Below are 14,439 nucleotides of genomic sequence, written 5' to 3'. Positions count from 1 at the left end.
ACATGGAAGTCAAATTCCTAATTTCAGAGAGTTTTATTAACCATTAACTGTATTAAATAGTAGTGATTTTGTTTATTTTCCTTAAATCTGTACCAAAAAAGAAAGTGTAAAGAAAAAAACAACCAGTTTCAGAATATGTTGAGTCTGCTGATTGCTTGTCTCCACCTCATCAGCTTCAGATTTTTACTATAGCAAAGAAGCTTTTATCTTCACAAATTCAGACCAGGATCAGAGAACTCTATTAAGTCATTATCTTTGGTTTTGCTATGAACTTTTTTTATGCTTACACTTGACCAACACAGTTGTCTTCCCGGGCCATAAAATTACAATAGTTTAATAGTTTGTAAATAGTTCTTAAAATTTACAAATTAAGTTCAGGTGTGATGATGTTAGTGATGGTAGTAGTAAAAGTAACATGTTCTGTAATATGCAAATGTGACTGAATACCTAAAGGAAAAAACTCATTCCACTTTCTTTGTAGAGCACTACTGCTTTTTAATTAGCTGATGCTTTTTTGTCTTGTGATACAAGCAGAACTGCTTTCATTTGTATTTGTCTTTAATGTTTGGGACTGTAAGAGGTGGGGAGGTTTTTAGGAGTGCTGGGTAGCTGCTCATGCTGTCCAGCCTGCAATGGGCATCAGTGCAGTGATACCAGGATGCTCTGGCTGGCTGATTGCTCCCGTGTTAGCCATGCAAAGCCCCTGCCCAGCCTGTTCCCTCTGACTGGAGAAGCAGCTTGAATGTGTGTGGTATGGCAGAACAGGCTTTATAAATACAGCTTTGATTGTGTGATTCCCATAACATACTCTCTCTTCTCTCACTTCTTGACCTTCTGTTTTGTTGGGCTTTCTCTTCCGTGTTGGTGCTAGTTTTGCTGCATCCCTACCTAGATTTGCTATTTATGATCAGATTACCTAAGTAATATTGTTCTTGTCTGGTATTCCTGGATGTGGTTACTTATGCACTGTTTGGCTCACAAGGGAGATCCTTTTCCCCATAAGATCCCCAGTGCTCCTTTCTGGTTATCCATGAAGTTTGGCTGTTGTTCATAAAGCACCCTGTAAACCACCCACAAAATCCAGGCATCCTTCATGCCACTGTCTGTAACTTGTCAGCTTCTCACGTTGTTACCTGTCTTGTCTGGCAGTTTCTCATGCTGTGTCCAGTAGCTTCTCATGCCCATAACGCCCTTTGTCTTAAAGCTTAACTTTAGGTCAGGGCCTCGTCAGCAGCTTTGTGATCTGCCCACAACCCTAACAATCCCATGCTTAAAGGTAGGATGGGAAGAAGCTGCGCCACTGCTTTCTCTAGTAAAACCTGAATGGGCCTTCTGTGCTGCCCCCTCTGCATGGGCTGGACATGTAGGGATGGAGCCCTGCTCTACCGGACATGACCTGTGTGCAGTGTAACTAACTGCAGACTGACCTCCCGTTACTGCCAGTATCACCTGGACCCTTGAATGCAACCTTTATGTAGTAAGGCACTTCAGATCTATAATGTCCTTCTAAGAGTGATAGCCTGCGTAGCTAAGTCTGGTTCTTTGGCCTCAGTAGTGCACAGAGCATCTTCTCAGGCACAGGGACCGGAGTTGTTGGCAAGATAGATGGAATACTTGTGTTGTGCTACTGGAGTAAGCCCTTTTCTCGCCTGTAGATTGAGATCTCTGAGCTCTTGCTGCATCTGGTCCCACTCCTGCAGGTCTGAGTAAGGCACCTCAGTGGTCCACTCTGAGGGTAGGTCTGTGTTAATTTTTAAGTCATATTGCAGTGTCCAAGACCAGCTTAAGTCTATTTCCTAGTTATTGAGAGTCATTTTCGGTTAATAGCACTTGTGTTGTGATACTGCTTGTGTTGCTCATTCGTTGAGGAGGTTTGGGGCAATTGGTGCTCCATTCTCCTGACAGAGCTTGGTGGTACCCTACCAAAACTGCCATTCTTTTACCGTGAACCATTGCTTCGGCTTTGCCAAGGCAATACATTGGAGTCCAGGAGCATTGCTGTGACCACTCTTTCTCTAAATGTCCCACTGCAACCCAAAGTCCCTTTCCTTCATTTAATGGGATTTCAGCCAGAAGCCATAGTCCAAGTTGAGTGTGTACCTCCTAAATTTGCTGACGTATTTCTCAATCCTACATGCTCCTTCTCTCTCTAACTAGATGTGGGAGTTGTGCATTGGTCCAATATCCATCCCATACCCTTCGTATTGAAAATGGCAGTCTTCCTGCTGGTGCACTTAAATATATATTTACTTGTCTTGGAGCACTGAGGTACGCCGTGCTCCTTTAGTTCACAGGGCAAATGATCCTCCTTCAAGTGTCAATCTGATAGGTGTGCACTAAGAAATATTTGTACCTGGACACAGGCCAGACCCCAAGAAGTGTTCATTGAAATGCACCTGGTAGTCTGCATTACAGCTATTGAGAAGTTAGTTATTGCACTTTCCAATGTTGCTGGTAAAATATGAGGTTTCCCTAATATTGGTCTGCCCATTAATAAAAGGTCTTTCCAGTAGCATTTTTGTTCTTTTGTTTCATCCAATTCATTAGCCATTATTTTGAAACTGTTCACCAGTCCTCTGTGTTTGGTATCTCTCAATGTTTATTAGCCATTGGTTCCATCTCTTTAACATACAGAGAAACTTAACACTTTAAATTTTATTTTAAATTGGATGTTTTGACATTTATGCACAGATTTTTACAGCTTTCCTTTTTTCTTTCTGCTTAAAGGAAAGGTTTTAATGTGTTACTTATAACTATGCATTAGGTTAACTTTTTAGAAAAAAAATTAAATACAGCAGTTAAGCTTGGATAATTAGGTATGAATATCCTCTAATACATACCTAAACCATCTTCCTTTGATGTTCCTTCTACTTCCATCATAAGATTTTACTATTCATTATACCTTCTCAAGCCATTGTGTACACATGCTTCATCTGCGGTTTTCGCAGCTTGTAACTACTTAAGGACTGACAGCATTCAGCAAGTTTCCCCTCTTTTATAAACCTTTTATATACCCCTCCTCAATTCCTTCTGCTACATACACACTGTACATTAACACTTGCTTCACAGAAGATTACTGCAGTTAGCAGGTCTGTTGCTTTGTCTAGCTAATTTTGTCATTGTGCTTTGAAGGAATGCCCTACAAAACAAACAAAAATACCTACCAAATTAGGTTGCTGTGGTTTTGGAGTACTTTTTCTATAGCTTAAACTGTGATTAATGGCAGCACATCTAGTGTTACTCCAGGCTAATGTTCATCTACGTAGTCTTGGCCTTATATGGTGCTCTTATATATGCTTTACCTGTGCACTGTTGGCCTTGCAAGGTGCTAGTCTAGGAGGTCCCCAGTGCCTCCTTTCTGCTTCTCACTGAAGTTTGGCTGTTGTTCACATAACACCCCCTTAACCACCTGCAGAATCCAGCCATCCCTCACGGTGCCATCTGTAACGTCTGTCAGCTTCACACATTGTTACCTGTCCTGTCTGGCAATTTCTCATGTCACATCCAGTGGTTTCTCACATCCTGCTTAGTTAGCTGAACTTCAGGCCAGGACCTAACCAGCAGGTTGTTATAAAGCAATAAAAAACCAGTTTCAAATTTAACAATAAAAAGGGGTGGTCCGTGCTAAAGCCTAGTGAATTAAAGCCTATTGTAATTCATTTTTCTTAAAATTCTAATAGTACAAGTTTTAATGTGACTCAGCTCGCTAACCTGGCCATTGGTAAAGAACTTGGAACAGAAGTTTGAAGTCGTATCAGGTGCTTGGCAGCTTTAGCATCTTCTCCAGGTTTAAGGAGAGTATTTTTCTTAGTTTGATTTAGTGCCACTTCTTTCAGTGCTGAGAATAAAAGAGTAAAGGCTTTTCCTTCTTTACTCTAGAAATAGGAGTTATGAAGGGGCTTAGTGTAGTAGTTCTGAAGCTTTGATGGTCATGGAGGTGTCAGTTACGATCACTTGAGTACACAGCTCTTCTTTGCTTTAATAAATCAATTTAAATGCAGAACATATCTTGATTAGACTTTTTTCCTTTTGATTCCCACATATTTAATGTAGTTTTTATAGTAAGCACATAAATATGAGTCTTGGGAACAACTTAATTTAAATCAATTTTCATTCAAAGCTTGATATAATAATAAAAAATAAATTAATAAGGAAACAATAGTCATTCTAATATAATGTACAAATTCAGGCAGCAAAAATGAAAAAATAAAAGGTTTTTTAATTGCTCCGAAGTTGTGTGCATTATAGTGTATCATGCTGAACGGTAAAATTAATTCCAGCTGCTGTGGAAAGGGTATTTATAGATATACCAGCTACCAGCATGCATTAATATTGATTTACCACAGAGATTTTTTTTTTCTTTGAGAACAAACACAAGATCAATGTCAATGTTTTAAGTTGTAGCACTTTTTTGACTGCTAATTAGATCAGTTATGTAAGTCACCTTGTTGCAGAGTAATTTAAGCTAGCTTAAATCTTCTTGTTTTGATGGACAAAGAAGACAGCAGTACACAGCTGAACAAGAAATAGCTCAGCATTCAGTCTTGAGGTAACACATTTTTCCCCTTCCTTTTTTCTTAGGTTCCACCACATCCATCAGGTCCTCCTGTGGTCGGTGCGCTCCAGCCACCTGCTTTCACAGCACCTTTAGGAATCCCACCTCCTGGGTTTGCTCCTGGAGTGCCCCCACCACCGCCACCTCCATTTTTACGACCTGGTTTCAACCCAATGCATTTACCCCCAGGTATGTGTACATAATTTTAGGAATACTAAGTCCTTTTTTAAAACTATATAGCAAATAAAAGCATCTGCCATATGAACTGCACAAGTGTGTTTTGGTAAAGTGATGCTCAGTGTTGATGTCTACCTTTTCATAGGGTTTCTTCCTCCCGGACCACCACCACCTATCACTCCTCCAGTATCAGTTCCTCACACTCCAGCAGTAAACATCCCAAATTGTAAGTGTTTAAATCTTGGGCAGGTGGCAATGGAAAGAAGGTATCGTGCAACCAGAAAGGCTGACTTTTTTGTAACATGTCAATGCATTGTTTCTTAGCTACAGCAACTGGTGTAAGTGAAGACACTACAAAAGATTCATCTGTAGGAAATCCCATCCCAACAGTGGTTTCTGGATCCAGGGGGAATGCTGAAACTACCAATAATTCCAAAATATATGCGACTGTTCCACCTCCTGTAGCACCTACTAATGTACCTGCTCCTGTCACCCAAGGTGTTCCACTTCTTGGTAAGTTCATTTTTGTATAAATTCTTCAGTTTATTGTTCCCTGAATTTAAAAATATGATTTTGACTTTACAGCTGACTTACAGTTCATGAGAAAGTAAAGCAGATTTTCCTAACTTTTTGAAATTTATGCCCTTGTATTGGCTTTTAAATAATTTTTAGAGGCTTGATTTTGCACAGAAGGAGCAATAATTTTTATTATCAAATGTCTGTTTTCTGAAGAAACAAAAAAGCTGTAACATTTATGTTACAAATTCAGGACAGAATGAAATGCTGTCTACTTTTAACAAATTGAGGTTTATACCACATAGAAAATGAACTTACAACATCTATATGACATGAACAATGTTCTAGACTCAACTATTACATGCACAAAATCAACTTAGAAACAGTAATTTTTTTAGCATTTTTTAAATCAGTGAAAATATGGTCTGCTTTTTATGTATGGAATAAAGTATTTTAATAAATTTTAAAAAAAGCTTTTATTCAGCCCTGCAGTATCACAAGTTTTGAAACTTTTTAAACAGTATGTTAACCTTATTTAAATATTACAAAATGGTATTTTGACTATAGCAGAACCAACCTAACTTTCAGTATCTCACATAATTTCACTATATGATATGAACTTGGTCAGATTTTTAAAGAGGGTGGTGTATACTGTTTAATGTTACAGAGGTCTACTAGATATTGATTTTACAATGGCCTTTTATGCGTCAACCTCAAAAATATACTCAAGAGACTTGATTCCTACAAATTTTAATGAGATTATTATGTTTATGGGATTTCAGACCTCTAAGTGAAAGCCTAACAAGTGAATGAAAAATATAATTGTGATTTAGGATGTCTCTGCCCAGAACTTTACAGTGTACACTGAAAAAAGAACAGCTGTTTGTCTCCCTGAGAGCTCACTGCTCTGTTGGATTTGATGGCTGAATTTTCCAGCTATGAGTAGTGATTTTTGGATCCTTCATGTTGGGAATTCAAAATAAGACCCTTTTAAAAGGCGTTTTTCAAAAACTTTAAAGTTGCTTCTCTCTGAGTTTCACTCTGCTTTGTTAAAGCTGTGAAAGCAGATAAAACCAGCAGGTAGTTGTTTTAGAGTATCTTGGACACCTGGCAAACAGAGAAAAGCTTAAAAAAAAATTTGCACTGACACCACAGATTCTAACAATTTTGTAACGATAAGGACTATACGTTTAAGACATTCACATCTTAATGATTAAGTTACACTTTTTGTAATTGGAACACGGTATTACCAGAGTTTTGAAGTTTCATGGTACTATGTGTTTTATGGCATAACTTGAACTTTTTATTTCAAGCCTTTGGGATGTATTGAATTACTCTCTGCAGGTTGCTGTATTGCTATACACATGAGAAAAACATTTTACAAAAAAAAGATCGGAGTGAAGTAAATGATACACCCACATTAGGACAGTAGCTTATCTGAAGATCAAAAACTTGTCTTTGTTTTTTATTAACTTGTATACTGATTAGTTGAGGCAGGTAAAGTGGTCCATGCGGTCAGAGTGACTCCTCCAATGTTCTGTCTCATCTACAAGAGGACAGCAGAGTTGTTTCTTTTTGTTAGATTGCATGTGTGAGCTTACAGAGTTAGACCTGAAGTAATAGCTTAGAGATCTATGTGTTTACCTAAGTAATAACATCTTATGTTGATGAGTGTCTTACTTCAAGAAGAAGTTATTTATAATCAAGGAATTATGTGAAGTCCTTCCATCCTGACATTTTGGAGATAAGAGGGACTGTTCACAATCTGATACAAGAAAACTAGAAGGAACAGATTATGCTATTTTACATGATTAAAGATTAATATCAATTGTCTTTGCTTTGAAAACTTTTCACTAATTAAACATAAATTCTCTTCTTAAGATCACTTTGATTCACTTATCAATTGAGCTTAGCTCAGTGTGTGGGAGTCCAAATCTGGTCTCTCCTTAGGCTGGAAGGAAAACACGAAAGGGGTGATGTTTTCCAGCACTCATGCTGATGAAAATGGCAAAGAAGTGTCCCTTGAAGTCTTGCCCTCCCCAGCCTCCGAGCTGAAGAGCTGGACAGGCTGCATCATCATTCCTTCCTTTTCATTCTGTGTGTCAGGTTTTGCTCCTAGGGAAATGAAAGCCTGGGAGATGGAGTGTGCCAGGGTTTCACCACGTGTGCGAACATGAGATGCAATCTACGTATGCATCCTGGTCCCAGAGCCCACAACTACTTGCAGGCTTACAGTTTAAACGTAGCCTTAGTGTCTGACCTAGTCTTGTACTGATCAGAGGCAAATGAACTGGATAAAGTAAATGAGCAGGTACAGCATCGACCCTCAGTTAGCCATGGGCAAGTGCAGACAAGGGAAACCAAATGCTTCAGACTAAAGGACCTCATGGCTTAGCCATTTGAATAAATGACTGATTGTGTGACTGGTTTCTCACAAAGTCCTCAAACTGCTCATTAAACATTCCCATCGTGTGGCTCTCCAAGCTGAGATAAGAAGTTGGAAGAAAGATTTGTTTGACAGCATCGTGAAGTATGTCATGAGGACTCTGCTTGGGGAAATAGGGATGAAGGGGGTTGATTAGTGTAACATGAAGAATGAAGAAATGTTCTTCGGATATTTGGGCAGGATAGAAGAACTTACTTCAGCAGGCTGAATTCAAGGAATGAAGATGGCTCTGGAGAGACTGTCATAGAAATCTAAAGCTAACCTTGCTTGAGAACACCTTATGTAATCTGTACAAGCACCAGGAGCGCTTTTCTGATTTTTGTAACTTCAAAATGAAGTTTATCTGTTCAGTTTTTATATGGAAGATGTGTTACAAAGTAATTCTAAATGGATTGTTGTAAGATTTCATATGCTTTCTTAGTAATGTAAGTTACATTCTGTTTCATCTCCACTAATTTCATTTGTTCCTCCAATGCAATTCTTTCACCACTTCCAACAAAAACATTGTTTGTGCTTCAGAGGCGTGATCCCTGGTGGACATTGTGTCTGAATTTTTGTGTACCTATTTCTAAAAAGCACCCTCAGATTGTTTTGGTTTAGTTGTATCCTTGATCATATTCGCTGCTGTTAAAGATTCTTGTTCTTAATATGAACAAGACATCCAGACTGTAACTGGTTTTGTGAGTGTGTGCTCATATGTCATTTTTCAAATGGTCTGCAAAGCAGATATTTTTAGACTCCTTTTACCTGTGCATATTGCAGAAAGTGACAGACTTTTAAATCATTTTGGATTTGCCAACTTGTTCTTAGTGTTGAGCAAATGCTGTAATTTGGACCAGTAATAAACTGCTGTTGCAGATGCTGTGTTTTGATTATTCAGATTCTGTGATCTATTATCTTGATTAAATACACCATATTGCAGTTTGTAGGTTCTGGTCTAGTGCTCTTTTTACCAAAACTCTTACAATGATAATTACATATTATCAAAGATCAATTATACTGTAGTTCTTATTGAACTTCGTATTAATTTCCTGTTCATGCATGCTGAATTATTATTTTCTCCCTTGATGGTTTGTTCTTAAGTAGCGTTGTGGTCTTTTTTATAATTTAATGCAGATTACAAAGACAGACTAAGATATTCTCTGAGCTCATCAGAGCCTTACTGTATTATAAAGTGATACTGCCTTCAGAGGAAGGATGAGCTTTTTAATTAATACAGGATATGAGCAATGAAAAGCCTAATACATTTCCAGATTTCTTGTGATAGCCCATTTTAAAAGCACAACAAACACTGCATGTTTGCGAATTATATATATATATGACTGTTGCTTTCATAATACTACGGAAGGAGAATTTGGAGGTAAGGGAACATGTACTCTCAAGCAGCATTCCTGGAATTCAGTTTTGCCTTGATGATTCCCTTGACTCGGATCAGTTTAGTGTTTGTGTTACCAAGCAGGAATTTCAGAAGTCTTAATACCAATAACCAGTACTGTACACATAGCGTAGTTTGACTCTGATCCTGTTTAAGCATCTTGCCAGCAGGAGCTCGCTCCTATTCATGTTTCAGTGATGGACGTTGACTACCCTGAAAAATGTTGGTATTTATGGCAGGTTATTTAGGCTGTGAATCAACATTTAGGCTCTTAAGTTTGGGCTTCTTTCTTTACAGTCTTGGCCTGGTCTAAAGGATTCTGTATCCAACTCCAGAAAAAGACACAAGATTTACAACATTGTCCCTCTTTCAAGAACTTCCTGCTAGCATTTAATGTTCTAGTTTTAAGATGAAACGTTCCCCAGTGGAGAATTAATGTGACATGCTAAATGTTGCATAACATCAGCATCAAACTCAAAGGGTAAACCTTGAGCCTGTTCTGCTGAATATTAAGCTTCTGACTTCTTATTCTCATATGTATTTCCGTATGATTTGCAAAAGAGGTGTATCAGAAGCAGGATTGCTGTGTCAGAAAAATCACCATTCCCAGCTTTCTTGTACTGGGACAGCTGAGAGGTAATTCAGCGGATCATAAGAGACACTATAACCACCTATTGAGCAGAGTCCAGCTAAAAAAGAGGAAATAAAATCAGATGCCACGCTTCTCAGTAATGTCAGCATTTATAACACTGATAATTACCACGAGGGAACATGGGATTTGTCCAGCTAGAAGATAATCAGAAATGGAATGATAGTGGTACAGAAATCTGGCTTTTTACCTAATTTATCAAAACAGTAAGGATGGCTCCTGTGACATCTCTGGATATAAGACACTTCTTCAGGACAGCTCTAGTATTTTGGGCTATGTCTTATGAGTAAAGTGAAATTATGAAACTTTTGACACTGTGTGGTTGTTCTTGCACCTCTGAAACAACACTGATGGCTGGCAATGTGTCTTCCTAGTGCACTTGAGTCTGCATTCATCATAGTAAACACTCTGCAAGTTCTGAGGACCTTTCAATATGCTTCACTGGTGAAAGTCACACATAAAAATAAGTTGTGAAAGCAACCTATATTTCTACACATTTGAACAGAATAGGTGTAAGATCTGAGGATTGCATCTCCAGTGTTAAAAGCCGTGTCTTGTAATAAAAGCCACATCTTGGCCATGTTATGCAGAATAAGCAGCTGGTGAAAGGGGTGGTTGTATTTCATACCTATAAGCAAGAAGACAAGGGTAGCTGCTACAAAGCAGCTTACAGTTATGAACAGATGAATAAAATACAGGCTGGGGCCGATAAATTCCGTCACTCGTCTGCACAGGTATGAGATGGTTATTAAATCACTTTATTGTTTCTCTAGGATGTAATACTTCTTTTCAAGTTTGACAAAATATTTAAATTTTATATACTGTATTTATGTAAGGCAACAAAGGGCTTGAAATTTTCCTAGACATTGCACGTGCAATCTGTACCACTAATTTTACTGAGCATTTTTAGTAAGCTTGGATGTGTTCCTGGACAGCTCTTTGAAAGTCAATTTTTAATTGGTGCCTGATTTGGCAGCACAGCAGGGAAACTCTTAATAGTTCTTTCTACAGTGTACTTCAGCCTCAAAATTTGGGCTGATTTAAAACAAGTGTTCAGTTACCCTGCTAAAGCAGTCCAGATTCAAAGAGAATGAGTTTCAGATACCATTATGCTACTTCTGTGCTGCATTTTCTGTAGAAGTAAGGTTGAGAAACTAAATTACTTGTACTTGCTAAATTAAAAAAAACCCTCTTCACACTTGCCTCATGTTCGTGCTGTTTTAACCCACATCTACGCCGCTGCTATAGAGCAGAAGCATATGCTTGTCCTCTTCAGCTCATTAGATCTCAGTTACTCTTTTCTCCTTATTTTTGATCTCCTGTGGAGGAATTTACTTATCGACAAAAATATCCCCAAACCTCAGAGCTCAGCAAAATAGTGTTCTTGGAAGGCATCATTAGCCATATGTCTGTTTCATCAGATCTGTAGTACCAAGTCATGGGAGGAGTTTAAACTGGGTGCTTACAGCATTGGTTGTAAACAAGAGGATGGGGAGGGCTGTGTGTTTTAAAATGGGAAACAAAACAAAACACTGTTGCTGCTGGAACATTTGTTTCAAAGAGTGTGACCTGTCAAGGCATGTGTTAAAAGTGACTGCTGGGAGGGGAAGGTAAGATGGATGATACCACGGACTGGAAGAACATTCACATCTTTGTTACCTGACTTCTCCTGACCAGCAAAGGATGATTTCCTTCTAAGATGAATATAAAGAGCACTCAAATAAAAAGGTTTCTGTTAGAGATGTTCTAAGCATAAGAAATGGTTTGGTGAAAGGGCAACATGTTCTTGAGAAGGCTTAGGCATATTTGGGATAGAAATGCTAAATAAATCGGATGGAGGAAGAGGGAAGCTATGATGGCTGATGGTTATCTGGGCTGTCTGTTCCACCATGCTCATTAAGCTGAAATCAAAGTGCAGTTTTCACTGATTACACTGGCCAAGTACTTAATCCCAGTGTGAATTTCCATAGCTATTTCACATTCTAGTTTTACCCGTGGGAGGAGTTACAAGATTTTACATAACCTGCATTTTTCCATTTTTATTAATATATGTGGAAATAAAATATTATTTATAGTCCCAACAAATCTATAAAGGAACGCAAGATGGATGAAGAGGGATTAGTGCTTGTTCTGCTGGCAGCTCTTCATACCTTTAAATTTCAGTTTGGGTGTTTGAAAAACAACACATTCTTTCACAGATACGGAGCTTATTTTCAGGTAAACAGCAGAGCAGATAGATCCAGTATAAAGGCTGCAGAGCCCACGAGACAGTGGTGTTAGTAGCTCAAACAAAAGGAGACACACGAGTTAAGCTGGCACATGCGTATTGCTGTGGTGTCCTCTGGAGCTCGGGAATCCTCCTTCAGTTTGGCTCGTGTTGATGTCAACAAGCTTGGGGCCGAGCTTTCTCAAAATGTGTTTGGAGAGTAAGGGTTTTTTTATCTCTCATGGAGACCATACTAAAACAAGAGTCCAGGAATAGAAATGCGAAATAGTTGGTATTTGGTATGTGCTATAAAGGATGGGAAACTGTATTTAAAAAAATCCAGAAGAAGTTACCTCTTGCATTTCCTTTTAGTTTACATTGCAAGGTTTGCTTTGCTAAAATTAAACATTGACATGTCCCTTTTCTCTGGAAGGGTAAACTGACTTCTCCACTATCATCTCCTGCCCCAGCCCTGTCCCTTTCCCTCCATCACTGACCGTATCTGCAGCTTCTTCCGCGCATGAAAAATCTTGTTGATGACCCAGTTCAAATCTCAGGCATTTTAGCCAGATAAAATTTCGCTGATGTTTCTAATAGAGGAGAAATGTTTTAAAGGTAATGAGGAGGCGAGCTGTCTTTAATTAGAAGCCTGGGAAGCATAACCTATTGGAAGGTGTTTCATCAGCAGTTGACGAAGCAAAGCACTGAGCTGGGGATCCAGAAGGGCTGACCTGCCAAATAGCAATGGCTTCTTCACAAAAGGAAGCTTATAGGTTAAATGACTACTTAATACCATTGCAATATTAATTACTTCTATCACAACACAAACTTGTGTTTGGAGACAACGTTCTCTTTACAGTGTGTACACCAGCACAGGAGGCTTTGCAGGCTGCTCTCCCCGCCCCCCCCCCCCCAATTTTGGAGTTACTGATTTCACGAGATAATTTCAGAATTTTTGCAATTATGAAAGTGGTTTTTGTGTTGTGGTTTTTTTTTTTTTTTTTCCCCTCCTTACCACCAGCCTCTGACTTTACTTTGCGTGTGTGTTTCTCTGTTTCAGGCACTCAAGGAGTTGCGCCGCCCCCGCCAGCCCCTGTTGTTGGGTTGCAGACCCCATCCACTGGCCTCTTGGGTGCCCGGCCTGGTTTGATACCGCTCCAACGACCGCCCGGAATGCCACCCCCTCCTCTGCAGCGGTTCCCCTTGATGCCCCCGCGACACATGCCTCCCCACATGATGCACAGAGGGCCCCCGCCGGGGCCAGGGGGCTTTGGGATGCCACCCCCCCACGGAATGAAAACCCCCTTCCCACCACCGGGTCACTTTGTGAGACCGGGGGGGATGCCGGGAAGCGGGGGTCAAGGCGGACCCGAGGAAAACAGAGATGGGAGGCAGTTTAGGAACGACAGGCAGACATTCACGTCTAACAGAGACCAGGAAAGGTTTGGAAGGAGATCTTTTGGAAATCGGGTAGAAAATGATCGTGAGCGCTACGGTAACCGCAACGAGGAAAGAGATCACGAGCGAGGTGGTAATCGTGACAGGCGAGACTGGGGACGAAGAAGTCCCGAGCGCGACAGACACAGAGACTTGGAGGACAGGAACAGGCGGTCCAGTGGCCACCGAGACAGAGAGAGAGATTCGCGGGACAGGGAGTCTCGTAGAGACAAGGAAGAAAGCCGAGGAAAGGAGAAGTCGGAGGTGACAGACAGGGCAGATGGCGACAAAAACCATGAATCTCATAGCGGCAAAGTGGAAGACGCAGACATTGTTTCTGAACTTGCTGCGGGAGAGTCTGAACCTACAGGTGCAAAACCCGTGGAAGAGTTACCATCCGAGGCTACCTCATCTGTGGAACACGCGGAGAAGGATCTGGGCTCAGTGGCGGAGGCTCCTCGCTAGAGACTGGACATTGTCCAGAGGCGACAGTGACATTTGTTGGAGTGTAGAGCTTTAGAGTTGTACAGTCTGCTGTATCATATTTGCTTCTGCTTATATCACAGCCCCGCGGTAGTTGGTGGGGAATTGTAAGCAATTTGATTGCTTCCCTTCTATTTAAAATAGCCACAACATAACATGAGATACTGAAGATATGATTAAAATATTACTCATTTTTGCTGTAACTTTTTTAAAGTTTTGACTTTAAAAAGTTTACAAATCAGAAGTAGAAGTGCTTTCTATTTTTTTTTTTTAATTTAAGAAAAGGTAACGGTGAAAGCTCCTCAAAACAATAGGGATGTGTTTTTAATAAACTCTATTTTCGTAACAAACTTTAACGTGTGCTATTCTTCCTACACTGCACTGAAGTGGAAAAGGAGTGTTCAACATCTTAAAGTTGGAACTGTTAATGCTGTACTGGAGTCTAAATTAGACTGTTTTGTTTATATTTGTTAAAGAGAAGTACATCTGTTTGTGTAGCTATTCACAGAAGCAATTTTTTATTTGTAACTCATCTTGGTTTTTAGATTGCTGCATTTTAATGATCTACTTGACCATACTAGGTAAAAGTTAGTGG

The 14,439-nt window shown here is 39.7% G+C and overlaps 1 protein-coding gene across 3 annotated transcripts in view; it reads left to right on the top strand.

The window, feature by feature from the left end:
- The window catches only part of SCAF4 (SR-related CTD associated factor 4), a 46,709-nt gene extending 32,515 nt beyond the window's left edge, over positions 1 to 14,194 (top strand). For 2 of the 3 annotated variants that reach the window (XM_065862601.2, XM_065862602.2), the window contains 4 exons: positions 4,582 to 4,744; positions 4,878 to 4,958; positions 5,057 to 5,245; positions 12,985 to 14,194. In XM_065862601.2, the coding sequence (XP_065718673.1) occupies positions 4,582 to 4,744; positions 4,878 to 4,958; positions 5,057 to 5,245; positions 12,985 to 13,826 (1,275 nt within the window). In that variant the 3' untranslated portion in view covers positions 13,827 to 14,194. Of the gene's footprint in view, positions 1 to 4,581; positions 4,745 to 4,877; positions 4,959 to 5,056; positions 5,246 to 7,198; positions 8,570 to 12,984 lie in introns of those variants that run through there. The other variant, XM_071810395.1, reaches the window with a different exon arrangement.
- The last annotated feature ends 245 nt before the right edge of the window (positions 14,195 to 14,439 follow it).

This window comes from Patagioenas fasciata, chromosome 1 (assembly GCF_037038585.1).
Source record: "Patagioenas fasciata isolate bPatFas1 chromosome 1, bPatFas1.hap1, whole genome shotgun sequence".
NCBI classification, from domain to species: domain Eukaryota; kingdom Metazoa; phylum Chordata; class Aves; order Columbiformes; family Columbidae; genus Patagioenas; species Patagioenas fasciata.
This window is presented reverse-complemented; position numbering and strand designations above follow the sequence as displayed.